Source organism: Mesocricetus auratus, unplaced genomic scaffold (genome assembly GCF_017639785.1).
Source record: "Mesocricetus auratus isolate SY011 unplaced genomic scaffold, BCM_Maur_2.0 Super-Scaffold_100014, whole genome shotgun sequence".
In the NCBI taxonomy this organism is placed as follows: domain Eukaryota; kingdom Metazoa; phylum Chordata; class Mammalia; order Rodentia; family Cricetidae; genus Mesocricetus; species Mesocricetus auratus.
Window position 1 is genome coordinate 40,939,194 of NW_024429197.1, and position 22,069 is coordinate 40,961,262.

The 22,069-nt window shown below is 48.2% G+C and overlaps 1 protein-coding gene across 1 annotated transcript in view; it reads left to right on the forward strand.

Moving 5' to 3' along the window:
* The window catches only part of Kank4 (KN motif and ankyrin repeat domains 4), a 63,237-nt gene that overhangs the window by 35,034 nt on the left and 6,134 nt on the right, over nucleotides 1–22,069 (forward strand). Inside the window, exons 3-8 of the mRNA XM_040757128.1 lie at nucleotides 6,137–8,050; nucleotides 9,251–9,362; nucleotides 11,265–11,486; nucleotides 12,877–12,964; nucleotides 14,811–15,027; nucleotides 17,902–18,044. Coding sequence (XP_040613062.1) covers nucleotides 6,137–8,050; nucleotides 9,251–9,362; nucleotides 11,265–11,486; nucleotides 12,877–12,964; nucleotides 14,811–15,027; nucleotides 17,902–18,044 — 2,696 coding nt within the window. The remainder of the gene's footprint in view (nucleotides 1–6,136; nucleotides 8,051–9,250; nucleotides 9,363–11,264; nucleotides 11,487–12,876; nucleotides 12,965–14,810; nucleotides 15,028–17,901; nucleotides 18,045–22,069) is intronic.

The window sequence follows — 22,069 nt, forward strand, 5'->3', positions numbered from 1 at the left end:
GGGGTCTCCAGAGTCTGTCATTTCATCCAGGGCAGGACCAAGCACTTCCCCATGTGTTCAGGCTGAGAGAGCATCCCTCCATGTGGAATGGCTCCCAAAGTTCATTCGTATGCCATGGTAAACACTGATCTACTACCCAAGGCCCCAGAGATTTCTGAGGCCTCCTCACTGATGCCACATTCATGGAGTCTGGATCAGTCCCCTGTTGGCCTCTCAGCCATCAGTCTGGGGTCCAAGAGCTCCCCCTTATCTGGTCAGCTGTCTGTGGGTTTCATGCGCACAGTCTTGATGCTTTTGCTCACTGGGTTCCAGTTCAGTTCAGTGTTTAGCTATGGGTATCTGTCTCTGCTTTCATCAGTCACTGGATGAAGGTTCTAGAACTGTGGGTGGCGCAGGAGACTAGGGTGCTGGGGTGCCTTGGCTCCTGCCGCCAGGATGGAAACTGCCTGGATCTCTCTCTCTCTCTCTCTCTCTCTCTCTCTCTCTCTCTCTCTCTCTCTCTCTCTCTCTCTCTCTCTCTCAACACTTTTTAATTATATATTTAAATTAGAAACAAGCTTACTTCCCATGTCAGTCCCAGCTCCCTCTCTCTTCCCTCCATGCCCAACCCTCCCCTGCCCCCCAGCCCCCCACCCAGTCCCCACTCCATTCCCCAGGGAGGGTAAGGTCCTCCATGGGGGATCTCTAGAGTCTGTCATTTCATTCCAGGGAAGGGCCCATGCCCTCCCCCAAGTATCCAGATTGAGAGAGCATCCCTCATTGTGGGATGGGTACCCAAAGTCCATTTGTATGCCAGGGATAAATACTGATCTACTGCCCAAAGCCCCATAGATTTCCTAGGTCTCCTCACTGACACCCACATTCTGGAGGTCTGGATCTGTCCCATGCTGGCCTCTCAGCCATCAGTCTGGGGTCCAAGGTCTCCCCCTTGTTCAGGTCAGCTGTTTCTCTGGGATTCACCAGCCCAGTCTTGACCCCTTTGCTCATCACTCCTCCCTCTCTGACACTGGGTTCCAGGAGTTCAGTTCAATGTTTAGCTGTGGGTGTCAGCCTCTGTTTCTGTCTGTCACTGGATGGAGGTTCTGGGATGGTATGTAAGATAGTCGTCAAAATCACTATTAGGGAGGGGCATAACTTTCTAGTAAAGTTAGTGCTCCCTCCCAGAAAAGATGCTTCAGTTGATTGCCTAGAGCCCAGGTCCCTGACTGGATGAGATAGATGCCTTTTTCCAGATCACCCAGTATCAGGAAATCTTTCAGTCACATGGCCCTCACTGGTGGCCCTTATTAGTGGCAGGACCTAGTCAGCTGCAGCCCTCCATCTTGCTTTTTTCCAGCTGCATTGCCCTATACTTCAGGAGCCCACCACTTCCGGCAGAGAGCTGCTCTTCCAGAACATCCCTGGAAATGGCCCTGGCTCCACCCCCTCGATATCACTCCCTTTCAGTGACTCAGCCACACCCACCCCCAGTAACTCAAGAAAGGTGCCCCTTCCTTTGGGTACATCCCCTGGATCCTGACTTCTTTTGCTTTAGACAGGGTCCTATTGTGTATTGACTCACTCACCTGCTGTCCTTCATTCACGTAGCCTTTGAGGCAATGACTGTCACTGCCTCCTTCTCCATCCCTTTCCTACCCCCCCCCCCCGTGTGTATGAGTGTGCATTCATCCGTCTAATGGCTGTGCTTGCAGGTTTTTTCCAAGTGCCTACCAACCATCTTTGCTTCTAGAGCAAGACAGTTCCCAGTACCTCTGAATCTCTTGTAGCTTGCTTTTTTCTTCTCTCCCTGATTCATTGTCCCAGTTTTTTCAGTTATTTGGGGACTTTCACACGCACGCACTCACACACGCATGAACACGCATACACCGCCAACCTCCGATGCTCACAGAGTTAGATAACCCAGGGAGAGAGTCCACAGCCAGTCCTCTCCCATCAGAACCTCCTCATCTCTGCCTATAAGAGCCTCACTAAGAGCCCACATAGTCAGTTCACAAGTCAGGCAATGTTTTCTCTACTTTAAAGAGAGAGAAACTGAGGCCTAAGCAAATGCGACTCTTCCAGGGTCACGTGAGTGGGAAGGTTGGTTTACCCGACCTGACTTTCATTTGGAACAGAGACTAATCTAATTGCTTCTTGCCTTGACCCCATGCCCAAGTTCCTGCATACCTGACACCAGACAGAACTAACAGGAGCCCAACTTAAGGTGAGGCTGGGTCCTATGCATAACGACTCAAGTTCCAGGATTATTCTTGCTCTGGGAGAAAAGAAAGAATGCAGGGAAATGGGTGGCACGCTGGGCCACATGAGGAGGATCACCAAGTTGGTGTGTGTGTGTGCGCGCGCGTGCGTGAGTGTGTGTGTGCCTCTTAAACCTGTCTCCTCTTATAATTATATATGTATTTATATGCTCATGTCTGGGCAAGCATATGCTCTTTGGGTGCCCTTGGAGACCAGCTAGAGTTACAGGCAGTTACGAGCTGCCCCACAGAGGTGCTGAGATTGGAACTCAGGTCCTGTGAAAGAGCAACAAGCACTCTTAATTGTTGAGCCATCTCTCCAGACCCATAAATCTCTTACCTTAGGTATCTTCTCAGTCCCAGGCTCCTTTGGCTCCCCTGGCTCTCAGATGAAAGATTTTGCCTTTCAACACTGTTTTCTACTTGATGTCATGTGTTCATGCTCCAGATCTGCTCCCAGAGGCCCCTGGGAAAATCGGAGCATTTCTACTGCATAGAGGCAAGAGACAGAAGCAGTAAACAGTGCAGCCTCTCCGTTAGAAGTCTCTGCTCTGGGTCATGAATCTCCCCACTTTGGAGAGCCTTCTCCTCTCTGACTTGGCTCATCCTTCTAATCCAGGGTTCTTCTGAGTGGGCCAGTAGGCTACAGAGTACAGATTAGGAAACTAACAGAAGCAATAACAGAAAATGACCACACTCCTGTGATTTCAATGTGTCTCCTCAGGAAGTGGGCAAGTTGGGAAAAAAAAGTTATGTGGGTAGATGGAAAGTTCTGTGGTTATGTGGAGATATTTGGGCGCTAGAGGCATACTGCCTCCTTGTCTACCAGAAGTCTAAAGCCCAAAAGGGACCATGATGTGAATTAGGAGAAGCCCGCCCTGCTCTCTGCTGTGGTTATAACAACCAGCCACAGGCCTGTGGATCTAGATTCGTGGTGCAGAGATTCCATGTGTCAAGTTGGCTTCATTCCATTCTCTAGGGACACCTGTGCAGAGAGTCACCGGGCAGGCATGTAGCACCTCTAGAAGGAACCATGGGGCACACAGCCCCAGGCGGTCTACTCCAGCAGTCCGGTCGTTAGTGCTTTCTTAAAGCCTGCCTGACTCCCTCCACATTGCTCTCACCTCGAGTCTATCAACAATCTCTCCTCTGGTCCCAGGCTTCTGTTTTATCTTTCTTTTAGTCCTTCGCAAGAACGTTCATTTTGAGGCATGCAGGATGTCACAAATTATAATTCAAGCGTTCCAGAGGCTGAGTGAGGTAGCAAGATTGACAGTTCAGAGCCAGCCTGGACTGTACAGTGAGAACCTATCTCAAAACCAAAGTAAACAGAAGCAACTACAAAAACAAACAAAAACACCGCTTCTTGAAACTTGAACAACTTACTCCTCGTATAAAGCCGGGCCGTGAACCCTGTGACTTAGACATCCAAGTGGCTTCACGACCCAGCTTTTCTTCGCTTTCTCCAGTTTGTCTTCCTCCCTTACTCTTCAATCCCACACATTAAGCTGTGGCCATGTAAACTTTCACCCACTACTGGTGTGCTGTGTGAGCTCACACCTCTGTGTCTTTGCCATTTCCCTGACTTCTACCTGGAGAATAACTGCCTGTTGCTACAGCTGGGACCACCCTGAAACTTAATGGTTTCCCACAGTAATTGATGCTCTGTCCAGATTTAGCTGAGAGTTCCTCGCTTGGGATCCTTCCTGTAGTCAAAGTCTAATGTTTCTTTATACTTATGTCTGGAATTTGGGCTAAGACGGCTAGGGCAGTCTTTTTCTTTCTGTCGCTCCCTCTCTCCATGCCTTCTCCCTCTCTAGATAACTTATATGAGAAGCTGATTAAGCATCATGACATCATGACAGCCTCAGAGAGTTCTTACATGGTAGCTGGCTTCTCAACACATGTGCATCCTGAGAGGCCGTGGTAGAAACTACCAGTCTCCTTATGGCCTATCCTTAGCACCATCACTGCCATGTTCTTTTTGGTCAGAGCTTTGCAAGCCAGCAGAGATCAAAGTTGTGGAGAAACAGATCCCTCTTCCTTGTGGAATTAGCTTGCTTGTCTAAAGGGGCTGATGGAGCCATCTTGGAGATAAACTGCTTACAAAGGCTTTTGATCTCTTGTTCTGGCAGACTCCTGTTTGCTCATATAACACTCCTTCTTATCTATGTCACTCTTGTAAAGTCTCCCTCCATTAGCAAGGCAACTCTTTCCTTAATTTCCAAGAAAATGCTTCCAGAGAAAGGGGGAAAGTTCATCAGTAAAGAAGACTATTGTAGGCAAAGTCCAGTTATCCAGCACATTGCATTGTTAGCTGCTGCCGTATTTGATCATAAATCCTTTGAGAGAAATGGCTGTTACTGACTTATCTCTGTGTCTCTACAATGTATAGCTCAGCAACTGACACATAGGTACTCGGTAAATAGTGGTTGAGGTTTATGGATTGACTTGCTGATGAGTTATATATTTTTGCCCAAAAACTCATCAATCAATCAATCCCAGCGAATGTGTGTAGGCCCTCCTTCAATTCCTAATGGTGAGTCACCTACGTTGATTTCCATCAGTTCTCTACATTTTGAGCTTCCACAAAAATAATAACTATAATACCGAGAACATTTATCATGCACTAGGCATGGGGCTGAGTGTATCATATTCACTATTAATTAATTAGACCTCACAATAATCTTACATTACCTGTGATTATTCCCACTTTATGCAGAATGAGACACAGGGAAACTGAGTAGGTTTCCCAGGGTCACAGAGCAGAGTATAGACTGGGCTCCTGTATTCTCTTTTGTTTTTCTGGTGATTTTGTTGGTTTTCTTTTGAAACAAAGTATCCTTCTACAGCCAGGCTAGCCTGGACTTAAACTGTTGCCTCAGCCTTGAGTGCTGAGGTTGCCGATGGACACCACCATACCCAGCTAAGTTGTATTCTTGACTTCTGAGTTCAGTGGTCTCACAGTGTGTTCTCACCCCATGTCCAGAGGCAACAAGAGTGTCATATGAAGAACACCAAAGGACTAGTTAACCTGGAAAAATAATCTGTGTAAGTCCCAATGGCTTCAAGCCGCCATAGGACTGACAAGTTCCTCGTGTTTTCTGTGGCAGTCAGGAGGGAGATTGTTGGTGCCCTGGCTTACAAAAGCACGGCTCAGGCTTCCCTAAGAGGTCACAGGACCCACATCTATGAAGATATATGTCTGTCCTCTTTGACATTTATGGGATCTCCTCCCTTGACAACTGTTTCACAGTCCATGAACAGTGTGGTATTTCCTCATTAGCCCGGGCTTTTGAAAAAGGAACTCACATTGTTACCTCTTACTCAGTTTTCAGGGGGAAGGAAAACTGGGCATCCATGACCACCTGCTCCATTCCTGTGGGTCTTTAGGTAACCAGAGGCTTAGGCACCCCAGCAACTTAATAAATGCAGGAGTCATAAATTATCAATTATCTTAGCATTTTGCAAGACTTCCTGGAATCTGTTTGAGGCATACCAGTTTCTCTTTGAGTGCTGAGAAAATTGTGACTCTTGCTCTGTGGAATCTTCCATGTCCATAATTGTCAGTTGGTACCCTCCTCTGACAAATTGCTGGACTTCGGTTCAACAGCTACATGATGCAACCAAGAAAAGCAGAGTGAGACAGTTTTGTTTTCCTGGTCATGATAACAACTGAGATGGCATGTTGAAAATAAGAAAGTACAGGTGTTGCCTAAATGCACACTGATTTGATAAGATGATATCCCAGCACAGGTACCAAGTCCACACGTTCCGCAGCATCCTTTGAAGGACAGAGCGTCAGAGGGAAGGCTCATAAGGTAACGTGAGGTCAAAGTCACAGACATTCAGCCCCATTTTAACTATGTGCTTCCTTCTTTATGTCTTGTATCTCCCAGCCAAGGACCAGTCTTCTCAGGGGGAGGAAGAGAAAGACCCTCCAAAGAGCCACCCTTACTCTGTAGAGACCCCTTATGGCTTTCATTTGGACTTGGACTTCCTCAAATATGTGGATGACATTGAGAAGGGACACACCATCAAAAGGATTCCTATCCACAGAAGAGCCAAGCAGGCTAAGTTTAGTACCTTGCCCCGAAACTTCAGCCTTCCTGACAGTGGTGCTCGCACCCATGCTGCTCCTCCCCAGCGAAACTGGTCTCCCGTGGTGCCCAGAAAGATATCCCTGGGGACCCAGGAGCAATCCCCGTCACTGCCGCTGGGTGATGTCCCCCAGGCCTCAGGGCATGGCAGTGAGTTGAGCTATCACAGGAAGGGCCTGTTGGCAGAGGATACCAGGCAGGTGGAGGCTGGTGCTCTGGAAGACGGAGGGAGTGGACGGCCCCAGCTTTTAAGAGCATCCAGCATGCCTGCTACACTGTTGCAAAATCGGGCCCCGGATGAGTCCAGCCTGACCTCAGGTCCTTCCACGCTTCTTCCCCTCCCTCTGCTCCAGAGTGACAGCAGTGTCTGTGACAGGACCTTTGACTCTGCAGAAGGGTTCACAGGTTTCCAAGCATCAACCCAGTCAACAGACAGAGGGGTGGGAGAGCTGGGACCAGCAATTCCAGAGCTGGTCTGGGAGGGGGCTGAGCCTGAAGAAGGGGACATAAAGACTTCAAGTCACCTCTCTCAGTCAGGTCCTCCCTCCTCAGTCCAGAATGTACCCATTGTTCTAGAGGGTGTGGAAATTCAGCACCAAGTCAGGAATGCAGAGGTGGTGTTAACTTCTGGCTCCTCCACACCCAGCCCACCCCCTCTGCCTTCCCCCATCCCTGAGAATGAGCTCTTCCTGGAGGAAATTGAGCTCAATATCAGTGAGATCCCACCTCCTCCTCCCATAGAGGTAGATGTGAGGAGTATTGGAATCCGGGTAACAGAGGAAAGCCTGGGCCTGGTGGGGTCAGATACCGGTAGTATCTCCAGCCTGAAGAATCAAGTCTCGACCCTTGAGGACAAGTTGTCGGGGAGAACAGAGGAGCTTACCCAGGTCAGAGCTGCCCTCGCATGGCAGCAAGAGGAGACCAAGGCTAGGGAACAGAGGATCCAAGAGCTGGAGTGCACTGTAGTCCAATTAGAAGAGAAACTTAGTCAAGAGAAGGTCAGTGGTGCTCCAGACCGGACTGATGCCACGGTGAACACTGACCCTCTTCTTGAGCTCATCCCCAGAGAATCATGTGATAAGAACATCGGGGTCAACCTGCTGAGAACCCCGGATCCTGAATGCTGGGCATCTAGAGCAGAGAAGAATGGCTTCCCCCGGGTCCACAATAGTCACAAACAAGGCCATCAGAGCCCTGAAGAGCCTGTGCTGCCGCCCCAGCTGTCGCTGTCAAGGGGACCTGAGCAGGTCCTTGCCTCGTCCTTATGCAGCTGCCTCTCCATGGAACTCAGGATCGAAGAAGATGTCTCTGAGCAGGAGAGAGGCCCACAGGCGGGGGCCGAGGACTTGAGCAGGGCGACAGGAGCCTCTTCCTGGAGCAGCCCCAGAGAGTCTGCCTCAGTGATCAGGGAGGAGGCCAGCTCAGAGCTCCCAGGGGCAGAGCGTCCAGGAAGGCCGGCAAGTTCCCCACAAGATGCCACAATCGGGCAGTATGTTAAGAAGATCCAAGAGCTACTGCATGAGCAGTGGAACTGCCTGGAGCATGGGTACCCGGAGCTGGCCAGCGCCATCAAACAGCCTGCCTCCAAGCTCAGCAGCATCCAGAACCAGCTGCTCAGTTCCCTCAACCTGTTGCTCTCTGCCTACTCAGCCCAGGCCCCAGAGCCGAAGGAACCACCTGCCCCACCCTCCTCCACCCCTCCACCACCACCGGGTAAATACTGATGCCTGGGACCTACTTCTGTACACGACAAATTGTAGGGACTAGGGGTTTTAATTATGAGTATGTTTTTGAAAAAAGAGTTTAGTATCCCCAGGGACTCGAGGTAATAAAAACTGATCTGTGGAGGCCTTGTTGCTGGATTGTGTCTAGCTGTAGGACTTTCACATACAGTTAAGCAGATAGACAGGCCACATAGATACCCAGCATGGAGGAAAAGCCGTAAGCCTGCAGCACTGAGTCTTCCCAGAGGGTACCTTGTCCCTGATGCATTATGCATAGGCCATGTCAAATGACACTGCCTGTACACTCCTCCTGGGCCTTCCCTTTTGCTTCCTGGATTCTGGCAATTCCCTCCTTCCTCTTTGGCTTTTCACATCAGGTTTTCTCTAGCTTGAATTTGAGGGAGCATTATAATGAGTCCTGAACTAGTTCATAAATATTTGCGACATAGGAAGATGAGGAAGAGGGAGGGAGGAATGGGCGTGAGGAGGGAGGGCAAGGAGGAGGACCGGGAGGAGGGAGGAAGGGATTCTCATGTATAGAGGTTTGCCCGTAGTTGAGCATGAATGACTGAGACACCACACACACTCTTCACTGTTGAGCAAAGCTGAACCATATAGCTTTGGAGAATACAAGTCAGCTCCCTGCTACGGGTCACAAATCTGCTACTTTCTCACTTTTCTGCTACTTCTAGATTTGCTGTGGGGAACTGTCTTCCATGCTGTTACATAGCGCAAGACTTATGACCTGATTTACATATCGGTCATGAGTCCAGTGTCATCACAGGTAGCAACTTGCACACTCTCCAGGAAGGACTATTGAGATGCCGTTGAGTAGAGATGGGTATAGACCGGCATCCAAAGACCTGAGTTCTGCCATACCATTCCGTGTGCAAGTCTGAGCCCCACATTTCCCAGCCCCGATATGAAGACAATGCTGACACTACACACATGGTTCTAAGAAGCATTCCAATGGCTACTCTCATCCACATACAAAGAGTGAAGTCATTCCTAGGGACAGTTCTACAAACACTCAACACAGGGGCCTCTGACTAACAGCCCTAAAACATCTAGTCTTCATTACCTTCCACTGCTCGCTTCTCCCTTTTCATATACCCATATCCCCTTAAAGCAAGAATCCTAGCCTGGCCACCCTAAGGTCATTCTAACCTGTGATATTGTGTCTGCCTAGAGATCTCTCCGTCGACCAGCCTTAAATCCATAATGAAAAAGAAAGACTATGGCTTCCGTGCAGGAGGTAATGGGACCAAAAAGAACCTTCAGTTTGTTGGGGTTAACGGTGGGTAAGCATCGCTTGTGAAGCTCGGACTGCTTTCCCTGCTACCTAACACTGTTGTCCTTAGCACCCTAGTCCTGGGGGACACATCTGCATCTCATTCTTCTGCAGGGATTCAGTCTCCATGGCCTGTTGGGTTTGCACATGTCTGACTCCTTGGCAACTGCGCTGGTCTGTTGGAACCTCTATTTTTAATGGCTTGTCCTGGTCTCCTCGGAACCCACCTCCAGGTGGCTTGTGGGAGTGTCAGGGTCTCGGGGTCCTTTGAGGAAGGTCCCTGACTTGAGCACAACACTGAAAGTAACACAGGCTTTGCTGGTTTCTTGAACTTCAAGCTTGATCTCTGTTTATTTATGGTGCTGAGACTTGAACCCTGGTCTTGTACACACCAGTAGGTACTCTATCTACTATGACATCCCCAAGCCCAATCCAGTTAATTTTTTTCTTCCCTTATTGTACTGCAAATTAAAACCAAATACAAGTAGTCCATTGAAATGGAACATGAGTCAAACCCTCTCTAGACTGGTGGATTTGAGTATTAAGTATGGTCACGTGTCATCTAGAAACAAGAATACATTCTGAGAAAGTCATTCTTGGGGATTTTTATCACTTTGTGGACATCAGAGTACTGCATAAGTAACGACATCAGTGATATCACTAAGCAACATAATCTGGGGTCTATGCGGTTTGTGGTTCAATGGTGTGCTCTTAAATTGTACCTGATGCATCCTAAATTGGTCATTTCATAAACATGCATTAAAATACAGCTGTATGCTTGGCAACAAGGTAAAAAAAAAAAGAGGCAAGTAAATCCTAGTTGATACCTTTAACTCAAAGGTAAGTCAGGAAACAAAGAGAGCCGGGTAAGATGGCTTAGCAGGTAAAAGTGCTGTCATCAAGCCCAAGGAACTGAGTTTAATCCCTAGGACCCCACAAGGTGGAAGGAGAGCTGACTCCCTCAGACTGCCCTCTGACCTCCGTGCACACACTGTGGTGTGTGTGTGTGTGTGTGTGTGTGTGTGTGTGTGTGTGTGTGTGTGTGGAGAGAGAGAGAGAGAACATAAATGAATAAATAGATGTAATATAATTCTAAAAAAAGTAAGGAAGGGGGGACTTCTGATTGGTTGTTCTCTCGGTGAGGAAGTACCGAGTGTCACAGAAGCATGAAGGGCTCTAACCCATTCCCGAAAAGGCCCTGACGGCTTGGCCACCTTCCTTTCTTCCTCCTTGCCTGCCCTGCCCAGAGTCTTCTCCTGGCCATTTCTCAGCATTTGGAGCTCTAGAATCATGGTGCTCAGTGTGGCTGCATAGCAGGGATACCAAGCTTTGGAAAATCTTGATTGCAGTCATGGAGCCTGGTGTAGTGAGCTTGGGGTGCAGTCCACGTACTGAGAATGCTAAACACTCCAAAGGTTCCGGTGTGCAGCCAAGGTTAGGAGCCTATATTTTTCACACACAAACACACTTTATTTAGTGAGACAGAGCCTTACTATGTAGTCCAGGATAGCCTCATACTCAGTTCTGCTGCCTTGGTTGCCTGAGTGCAGAAATGGCAGGTATGTACCACTGTGGCCAGCTGGAACCTGTGTTCAAGGTAAAGTAAGTCTTCCTCCCTTCACTGTCATTTTGTTTGTGGCTGCTATCTCATTAGAGCCTGTGTGGAGCAGGTGTTGAGGGTTTCACCACGGTCAGATGTAATCCAGGCTGGAGCAGGGTGGCTAGAGGAGGGTTCCTGGCCATGCAGAGAAGAGAGGCAGCTAGGAATCTTAGGCAGATATAGGGATGCCAACCTAGACTTGAGCGCCTCTCTGGACCGAAGAGTAGGTTCCAGAAGCATGTACTGGTGTTGACGTGAACCACTGGCCCTGGTCTAGAAGGATGAACCAATTGACCTTTGTGTCTTTCCTAGCTATGAGACCACTTCCAGTGAGGACACCAGCGGGGAGGACAGCTCCCCTGAGGACGTGTCTGACGGCGAGACTGAGAAGAAACGTGATTGCTCAGAGCCCAGACAGGGCAGAGGCATGCATCCCGCCTGTGAGGCTGGGCAGGATGTCCCCGAAGGCATCAGCAGTAACTCGGGCCAGACGAGTGGGTCTGGGGAGGAAGTCTCTCATCTGAAGCCTGAGAGGTGAGTCGCAGGCATGGGACATATGTTCCTCTGAAGAGGGGCGAGGGCATATTTCTCCTTCATTTAGTCCCACTGTCTGTCCAGCATTTCTCTGAGGTTCTGTTTTGTGCCAACCCCTGGGCTGAGTGAACCAAACAAATGTGACCCCGCCTCCCCGAGGAACAATCCAAATGGCCCAAGTTCTTCGTGTATGTATGTATGTATGTATGTATGTATGTATGTATGTATGTATATCCAGCATTTTTGTTGGCACTATAAACAGGTTGGACTTGACATGTATATCAGGAATCCCTTAGTAGTCCCTGTAGGTAGAACTTCCTACAATCCTTGCTTTGCAGATGTGGAAGCAAAGACATTGGGAGGTGAGGGGATGCCCCTAAGTAGGGCAAGGGTTTGAGCCCAGGGCCTTCTGATTTTTGCAGTTTCTTCTGCCAAAGCCAGAGTGCTGGAATTTTGTGACAGTAGCACCACAGTTGCAATTCCCCGCTTTGGCCATCAGGGTCTTTGGCTTAGTCACCTCAGTGTCCTTGAAGCAGCCAGATAGGTTTGATCTGAGGACTGTGTGAAGAAATGGCTGTGAAATGCCCCGCACAGAGGGGCCCTCAATACACAGAGATAGGCCAGCTGGAACCACAGGCGTCACCTCTGCCATCCTCATCACGGGTTTGCAGGATGGAAAAACAGAGCTGACTGAAAACAGGCCCACAGGGCGGCCCCACTGCCATGCTACTAAATCTCCGTGAAAGAGAAGGCCCTCACAGCAGTGGGACAAGTGCCTGTCACTGTGACACCCCAGTCTCACAGCTTCTCATTTTACCGACTCTGTTTGGGTTGGTCATGTCCTTCATGGGGGACTAATCAGGAGAAACTGCTGGTGCAGGTTTGTTTGTTGGATTTTTTTGGGGGGCACCCAGCAGGCAGGGGCAGCTTTCCTTCCTGGCATGACAATAACTAGCATTGGGCCTTTGGCCTGATGCCTCCCTTATCTGCTCCAGCCCCTGCCCAAAGCAGTGTGGGAAGAAAGTGTTTGACCTTCAGAAGCACTCAGATGCCCAGCCACATAGAACTATGAGCGGCCATGTTCCTTTCTTTTCTTTCCTTTCCTTTTTTTGGGGGGGGGGGTTTCAAGGTAGGGTTTCTCTGTGTAGCCCTAACTGTCCTGCAACTAGCTCTGTAGATCAGGCTGGCCTCAAACTCACAGAGATCTGCCTGCCTCTGCCTCCCGAGTGCTGGGATTAAAGGTGTGCACCACCACCGCCTGGCATGGCCATGTTTCTTAGGAAATGCCCCTCGTTATGGAGTAGTTGCCCAGCTTGATCATTGCAGCTGCTGAAGGTGAATGTCTTTTTTGTCAACATATTGAACGATATAATCTCTCCGTTTTCTTTAGGTGTAAACCGTCAGAGGAATTTCTAAACGCATGCCAGGCGCTGAGTCAACACCTGCCAGAAACCGGGGCCATCACCGAGCAGCTCCTGGTACTCATATTTCCACTGATACATGGAGGTTTCCTGTGGGGTGACTATGGTTCATTACCCGAGGTAGCAGAGTGTGTGTGTACACCGAGTCCCATTCCTCAGGCATTCTGTGATTTATCCAAATGCTGTTACCTCAGGAGATGGGCTAGGCTGAGGGAATAGAAGGGTTAATACAGACAAGAAAGCTAGCCATGGGCTCAGAGGCATTTTACCAAGTATTTTTAGAAGCCATAACCAAGCGTCTGCCACTAAACTCAGTGGCTTAGTCTCCAAAGTGCCTTGCAGCTCAACAAAACCATGGGTAAAGTAGAAAAGGCATGTGGGATGCGGGCTTGGGTTTACTTCTAGGACCTCTTCCAAAGGCCGTTAATTCAATGTGCAGGGCCTGGCTTCCCCAACTGTAAGTGACAGTGACTGGTCGCCTGTCTCCATCACCTTAGAGTCCTCACAAGAGACCAAAAATAAGAATGTATCTCCGTTTGAGCTTTCCCACCCGTGTATCCCACGGAGATTTGAACCTGTAATCCTTGCGTTCTAATTTTAATCAAGAGCTACTGGCCTGAGCCGGGAGACAGCTGTCAGATCCAAAGTGGTAAAACCTGTAAGCACTTTCAAAGCCCATTGCCCCTCAGCAGAGCAGCCCAGAGAGTAACAATGATCATTTCAGAAGTGATTCTTACTCACCCAACCCATTTCCAGGTATAAATAGAGACTCCTGGTACTCAAATTACATCCCTAAGCACTGTTTCAACCATCTGTTCATTCATCCATCCATCCATCCATCCATCCATCCATTCATTTCTGTTGAGATAAGGTCTCGATCCATCCATCCATCCACCCATCCATCTATCCATTCATTTCTGTTGAGATAAGGTCTCGATCCATCCATCCATCCATCCATCCATCCATCCATCCATTCATCCATTTCTGTTGAGATAAGGTCTCGTCAGTCCAACCTGACCTCAGACTCATTATGTAGTCAAGCACTGCCTCCACCTGCACTGTGCCTGCTTTTAAGTGGTGCTAAGAATTGGATGCCTGCTAAGCAAGCATTCCACCAGCTTCGGTTCCTTCTTTAAAATCTACCTCTACATTCTGTCATACCAGGGCTTTCCTCCAGATTTTTTTGATTCCCTAGATAGAGAAGATATCCTGATATAGGGAAATGTTTCGGCCACAAATAAGTGATGTTTCTGCTCTGGAAATGTGACAAAAGCCCATGTGTATGCAACCTTGGCACCACCCCACATTAAATCAAACGATAGGATGTGTATCCCTTCGTCTCTGCCACCTTGCCCCTGCCTAAGAGACAAAGTAGATTTTAAAATTACATCACCCTATAGAACCAAGGAAACAAGGAAGCCAACCTCCTTTTATAACAGGAATAAGAAACATTCAGTGAGAGCATATGGTCACACAGCTGACTCAGGGCTTGTATCTGGTCATGTGAATTTAATGCCTAAACCTGGAGCCACTTCCAGAATGAGCATAAAGTCATTTATAATAACCACATCCCGATAGCATCTCTTGCCCTTTGGATAAATATTCTAAACGTGTGGTCTTGAACATTTGCGCTTGTCACACACACAGCTGAGGTCTCTGCCTGATGTTTGTTTTGTATATAGTTGCCAACGGGTGGGAATTGGAGGGCCGGGAGAATCATACCAACATCAAGTGTGCGACAGGATTCTTGGTCCTGCCATCCCCCAGATAAAACACAGGAAGAGCTGCGGGGATGAGTAAGCGAGACAGAAGCAGCACATGACCTATCCAAGTGTCACAGAGAGCGCTAACCAGGGTACCTAGGCCAGGGAATCTCTTGTAAGCAAATCTTCTGCCATTCCAGCGGCAAAGCTTGAGCACCATCAGTCAGGAGTGGTTCCGCGTGTCCAGCCGGAAGTTAGCTAGCCCTGCAGTGGTGGCCGCCTACCTCCTCGAGGTCCAGCCTCATCCCCATCTGCTGAAGCTGCTCGTCAACCTGGCTGACCGAAGTGGGAACACAGCCCTCCACTACAGCGTGTCGCACTCCAACTTCGCCATCGTGAAGCTACTGCTGGACACAGGTCAGAAATGACTCTGTGACGTCTGCATGACTCTTGAAGGCCCACCTTTTGGTTCTTATAAAACGGGGTCTATTTATGTCTCCCAAGCTATCCCCTGAGCTCCTGGACTCAAATCATCCTCCTGCCTCAGCCTCCTGAGTATGTGGGACTACAGTGAGGGCCGCCTTGTATCACACTGCCTTCTCGTCACGCTGAGTTCCTCTTGTAGTCCAGGAACAGGGCCAGACCATGAGCCTGGTTTTTGTTTTGTTTTTTTCAAGGCAGTGTTTCACTGGGTAGCTCAGGCTGGCCCTGAACTCACAGAGCTCCACTGCCTCTGCCTCCCAAGTGCTGGGGTTAAATGCACGTTTTGTTGTTGTTGTTTTGTTAATGCAGAGATCTTCACAACTTTGCATGTCTTCCTGGCACAGGGCCCACGCTAATCTCTGATCATCCCATCTCTTAGTATATGCATGGCAGAAGCAAGTCCCCATTGCCTGCACGCTGCCATTGATACTGCACAGTATTTTCTTGACCCTATGGTGTCATCAGTATGATCCCTCTCGTGTTGGGTTATAGACTTTGCTCGGGTCATAAAGCAGATTTTGCAGTTAGTCTGTCCAGCTCCAGAACAATGCCACATCTTAGGAAAGGCCACCTTCTCTTGTCTCCATAAAACACTGTTTAACAAAAGCATGGCTCCTATTAGCCAATTTGACTCATGCATCTTTCATCAAATATCTGTCGACTTCTTATGACTTACGAGTCGGGGATGCAAAGGTGATCCAGGAGTGAGCCTTCTGTTTCAGCTGAATGTGTCATTCCTCAACGTCAGTGAAAGGTGTCGATCACTGAGCGACAGTCACACTCCCAAGCCTGGGCTCCCTTCACTCAGAAGGTACATGACCAAGTGAGTCGTTACGGAGAGAGCCATTAAGTACCCTTCTGTGGGCCACTTTAGTGAGGCGTTCTTTATTTTGCCCGAATGCCACTGTTGCTCACTGAGTGGAAGCATGCTCAGTTGAGAGCCTTCCCCCTCTCTCTCCTCCATGACTGACTTGCTCAAAAGCAGCTGCTGTAAGAATGTGGGTCCTCAGCCTCCTTCTGTGCTCTGGAGAGGGGGGCGACGTCACTCTACTGTTCCATCAATCATGTTTCTAAAGAGATACAAGAAAGCTGCTAACCCGACGCAGTTACACTTCCTAAAGCAAATAGTCAGAGAAAACAACTAAAACATATTAAGAAGGCAACACAGGTATCTACATATTTTTTAGATTATAGTTATTTGTGGGGGTGGGGACACATGTGCCCCAGTATACATGCAGGTGGAGGTCAGAGGACATTTGTAAGAGTCATCCTCTCCTTCCACTATATAGGCCCCAGGGACTGAACTCAGGTTGTCAGGTTGGTGGCAAGGACCCACCTCACTGTGTCCACGTCTATATCAGGTCATGGTTGTGACAAATAGAGCTGTCACACAGCCTTTGTCATCTGCCTGATCATGACAGTGGTGGGGTCCTCAGGGAGGCAGAAAACTGGCTAATGAGCCGGATTCGCTTGTCTGTGTCCGCTGTCATCTGTGCTCCTATGGCATACTTCAGAAACATCCTTTGAGTGAGATGAAGCAGCATTTTTCTCTTTCACAGAACTTAGAGTTGTCCCTAATTGACATCTTTTCATAAACCAGATTTGTTGTAAAAATATCCAAGTCTACACGAGTGTCACTCTGAATGGGAACAACGGCTGCCAGTGGTCTCTGGTATTTACTATGTGCTGTTCCTGGTGATTTACCAGACATTTTGTAATAGCCCTTAAAGGTAGGTCCCATTGTCATTCCCTCGTAGCAGGGGAGGATACAGCAGGCTGTGCTGCCCTGATTACAGAGACAGATTTAATTTTACCTCAGCCACCAACTTTCTGCAGTGAGCAACAGCACAAAACTGTCCTGGTGGGGGGAGGGGTCATCAGGACCACAGGTCTCAGTCTATGTATAGTAGCCCTGTAGCTTCTTTGATGCAGAAGGACATGGAAGCGTGTCCCCGGGCTGTGGCTCAGGGCTGTCTTTTAAATTATCATTTACCACCTCATCTTTTTTTTTTTTTTCTTTTTTTGGTTTTTCGAGACAGGGTTTCTCTGTGGCTTTGGAGGCTGTCCTGGAACTCACTTGGTAGTCCAGTCTGGTCTCGAACTCACAGAGATCCGCCTGCCTCTGCCTCCCGAGTGCTGGGATTAAAGGCATGTGCCACCAACGCCCGGCTTTTACCACCTCATCTTAAAAATACCTCAGTTTATCACTCTATCATGAAAGGTGAATTCTCTATTGCTCCAGTACAAGAATTAGGAAGTTCTTTTCCACCCTCAGAGATTTTCTGTTTGTCCTGTATTGTTTTCACACCCCGGTACATGGTACCCGAGCCCTTGGGTAGGCCCTACCACTGGCCCATCGTTTTGAGCTCCACATGATATGAGCTAGCAAGAGTAGCCTGTAGACACACCTGTGAGTGCTGTGTAGCTAAAAGAGGGATGGGCTCAGGTGCCAGGCAGTCCCAAATCCTGGTCCCTCCTCCATCATGTGAATAGTTTATGTGACCTCTCTGGCTTTTAAATGTCCTCCTCTGGGAAGATGGTGAGTTGTGCCCAGGTTTTCGAAATAAAGTCATTGTCATTGACCCCTTATCTGCTTCTGGCCCTTTTATGATCCTCCTTTGTTGGGCATCCTCAGAAAGCCTATAGAGAAAATTAGCCAGTTCTAATGGCTGCTAGGAATGTAAGGCAGTGACTTTGCTGTGGAAACAGAGTCCATGTGTTCTAGCCAGCAAGCAGTGTTCTGTTGAACTGTTGAAACCCAGTCTGTCTCCAGCCCGGCTGTTCCAACACTCATTCCTTCCCTTGTAGGTGTCTGCAACGTGGATCATCAGAACAAAGCTGGCTACACTGCTGTGATGATCACTCCCTTGGCTTCTGCAGAGACAAAAGAGGACATGGCTGTTGTCTGGAAGCTCTTGCGAGAGGGGAATGTAAACATCCAAGCAACTCAGGTAGGCGGACAGCACTTGATCTCTCTGCTTCTCGACAAACATAACACCCCCCAGTTTTGTTCTGCCAGTAGGGTGAAGAATTCCATTCATATCCATAGAGCGTTTTCCACTCCAGAATGCTGGGGCCATAAATGGCATCTATCCAAAAGTCCAATACTTGATCTTCCTTAAAGGCTCTTGGGACCAAGAAGACTGGCACAGGGGTCACTGAGCCACCTGGTTTGTGTTCCAAACTAACACAGGACAATTCCACCTGGATTTAAATTCTCCGACCGGAACCCTAATGTTAGACTTTGCTGGCTGGCTGCTGTAGTTGCTTGTCTTTGTGACTCACCAGATCTTGACCCAGGACACACTTAGAAGCTCAGTATTTAGAGTTATTGCCAATCATCTCTCTAAAGCCTTTTTAAGGAAGATTTTGTTGTTTGTTCTGAGACTGGATTTCTCTGTGTAGCCCTGGCCATCCTGTAACTTGCTCAGGCTGACCTCAAACTGAGAGATTTGCCTGCCTCTGCCTAAAGGCCTAAAGGCATATACTACCACACCCAGATATTTTATTATTTTTAAATGTGTGTGTTTGTGTGTGTGTGTGTGTGTGTGTGTGTGTGTGTGCGTGCGTGCGCGTGTGTGTGCCTCTGGAGGTCAGAGGTGTCGGATCCCCAGGAACTGAATTTACAGGCAGTTGTGAGCTGTCCCATATGGGTGCTGGGAACCAAAGTCATGTCATATGTCAGAGCAACACATACTCTTAGTCACTGAGCCATCTCTCTGTCCATCCAAAGCCATTTTAATAAAGTCACGAATTTCCATTAGACTGATGGAGAGAGTGTGTAGCAGGACAGGCAGGAGTTGTCACCAGTCCCTTACTCCCAGGGGCTATAAGGATCCCTGCTTCCCAGGCTCTTCTTACCCAGGGGGTTACTGGAGGATTCTTCTGCAACTGAGCAATATGACTGACATGCTTCTTTGGTTCTTAAAGTAACTTGGTCTCTAACTTCTCCTGTCTTTCCTTACCTCCCCACCAACCAGAATGAGTGATACCTGAAATAAGTCACTAATAGTCAAAGGGTGTAGCTGGTGGCAGTGTGTCCCTGCCTAGTATGTTGAGGGCCTGGGTCATTCCCAGGGACTTATACAAAGGAAAGGCTTATCTGGGCTTCAGAGGGTCAGCCTCTGGCTGCTTAGTTCCATTGCCTTTTTGCCAGTAGTGGTACAGAATGTCATGGCAGGAACACACAGCAGAGGGAAGGAGGGGGAGAGGCTAGGTAGCCAGCCTTTAACACTTGTTAGCAAGCCACAGCTGCTGTATCATAGGAGAGAAACCCTGAATTTGGAGAACCTGAATCTTTTATAATAGTCGGTGAGCAAGACTGACCTGTCTTAGGAGACACTGCCTCTTTAAAAGCTGTTTGCTGTGTAAATCTATGTTAAAAGCTCATCTGGGGACTGGGTATATGGTTCATTGGTTAGGAGCACTAGATATTTTCCCATAGGACCCGGTTCAATTCCCAGCACCCACATGGCTATTCACAACCATCTATAACTCCAGTTCTAGGGGATCCAATGCTCTCTTCTGACCTCCTTGAGCATAGATATATAGTCAGATTTGTTTCTATCCCACCAGCCAGCTCCCAAATAATGACAAACTTACTATTAATTATGAAAGCTTGCCCAGTAACTTAGGCTTGTCCCACTAGCTCTTATAAGGTAAATTAACCCATTTTTATTAATTTACTTCCTGCCTTGTGGCTTTATTTCCTTTATTCTGTATTGCCCATGCTGCTTTCCTGCTTCCTCCGTGCCTGGCTGAGACTCCACCCTTCTTCCCAACATCCTATGTACCTGGAAATCATACCTCGCTATTGGCCATCCAGCTTTTTATTAAACCAATCAGAGTGTCATCTTTACAATATACAAAAAGACATACATGCAGGCAACACACATACACACACACACACACACATACACATAAAATAATAATGCTAAATATTTGTGTTGAACTCCACTCTGTTTCACTCTCCAAAATTGCAGAAAGTACCTCATCCAGGAGCTTCCAGGGACTCGGGAGATGGTTAGGTGGTTAGAACACTTGGTGCTCAAGCATTTGGATCCCCATACTCATATTTAAAAAGTGGGCGTGGCTCTGCACACACCCATAACCCCAGGTCTGTGGGCAGCAGAGACAGGAGGATTGCTGAGGCTGCTGACTGCCAGCAAAGGACTAAGATGGACAATTGTAGAGCACAGCTGTCATATACCTGCACACACAGCTTGCACATAAACACACACACACACACACACACACACACAGAGGAAACATGATTTGGGGAAATGTTGCTGTTTTCTAATAGCTTCCTGTGGATGGCAAACTTTCTGGTTTTCAGATATTCTTACCCACGTACAACTCCTATCCCAGAAGATGCTATACAGTATTTTTATTTTAAATAGCATTATCCTAACAAGCATGTTGACTTTTCTTAATTGGAAAAGGGGATGTTCACCATAATCAAAGCCAATCCCTCCTCTTCCCTGAGACGCAGTGGGTTCTAGGAAGGTCACCAGGGAAAAGCCTGGGATCCACAGCTGCAGCTGTTTTCCTTGGCTTCCCTGGGACTTTGAGGGGGATGACCACACCTCACTGGATGGGAGTGAGCTAGGAGGCTCTGTGAGATACATCTTCCCATCTCCAAGGTCACTGCAGAGCCTCTCAGGAAATGACCAACTTCTGAACGAAACTAAATTGTGTCAATCTAGACCAAAAGAAAGGTAAGGAGGAGGAGCCCCAAGAGTCTCAGGAGGGCTCTCTGCCATCAGACCTGGTTTTTGTCGAGGCTGGGGAGAGGAAACCTCAGGCCTAGTCAATCCACTAAGCAGCCATTACCTCCAGGCCGAGTAATCACCCTCTCAAAGGCAAACTGGTAATCTCTGGAAAGATCTGTCAGGGTTCCAGAGAAATGGGGACTCAAAACAGTTAGCTATTCATACTCGCTTACCGAGCAACTGCTGCACACTGCCTCTAACTCTCTTAGAAACAATGGCAGTGGACACTTACTTACTAACTTGTGAGGCCCTTGAGCCTCCGCATGGCTCCCTGAGGCATTAACCATCCCTGCCCTCCCTCATCAAGAGACTGTGCAGAGATGAACTTGCTTGTGTCTCGTCCACTCATATGCTGAGTGACAGAGCCAAGAAATTTCTGACTGCAGATCCCCTTTCTCACGTGGTGATTGAAACACCGGCAGCGTGTCCTCAGTGCTTCTGACATGGACGTCATCAGAGCAGCAGTTCTCAACCTCTGGGTCGCAACCCCTGTAAGGTTGAGTGACTCTTACACAGGGTCACCTAAGACCCTTGGAAAACACAGATGTTTCCATTACGATTCATAACAGTAGCAAAATTATAGTTACGAAGTAGCAACAAAAATAACTGTATGGTTGGGGGTCACCACAACATGAGGAGCTGTGTTAAAAGTTTGCAGCATTAGGGAGGTTGAGAACCGCTGGTTTAGAGCCACAGGGGATCTGAAGGGAGAGAAGGAATAGACATCGCCTTATTCTTGGGAACCTGATATCCCATTGGAGAGACAAGCTTGACCTTCAAGCCCAAAAAGGTAAAAATACAGTAAGTCATAGGGGAAGGCTATAAGGAAATAAAGGAACAAGTAGTGGACCCGTATAAATAAGAAGTAATTGTCATTTTACACTCAGAAAAATTGCCACCTCATGTTACTGTATTTATATTCTTTATCTCACTTGATTCCCACAAGAGCCACATAAAGCACACAGAAAAAAATATTTTTTAGTGTTTTTGAGACAGGGTTTCTCTGTGTAGTTCTACCTGACCTGTCTGGCCTCGAACTCACAGAGATCCACCTGCTTCTACCTCACAAGTGCTGGGATCAAAGGCATGCACCACCACTGCTGCAGGAAAAATAATTATAGGAGTAATTCCCAAGCAAAGGAAAACCAAGACAGGGCCTGGCATAGTCGCACATTAAACTGCAGAGACAGAACTTGGGTTGGTTC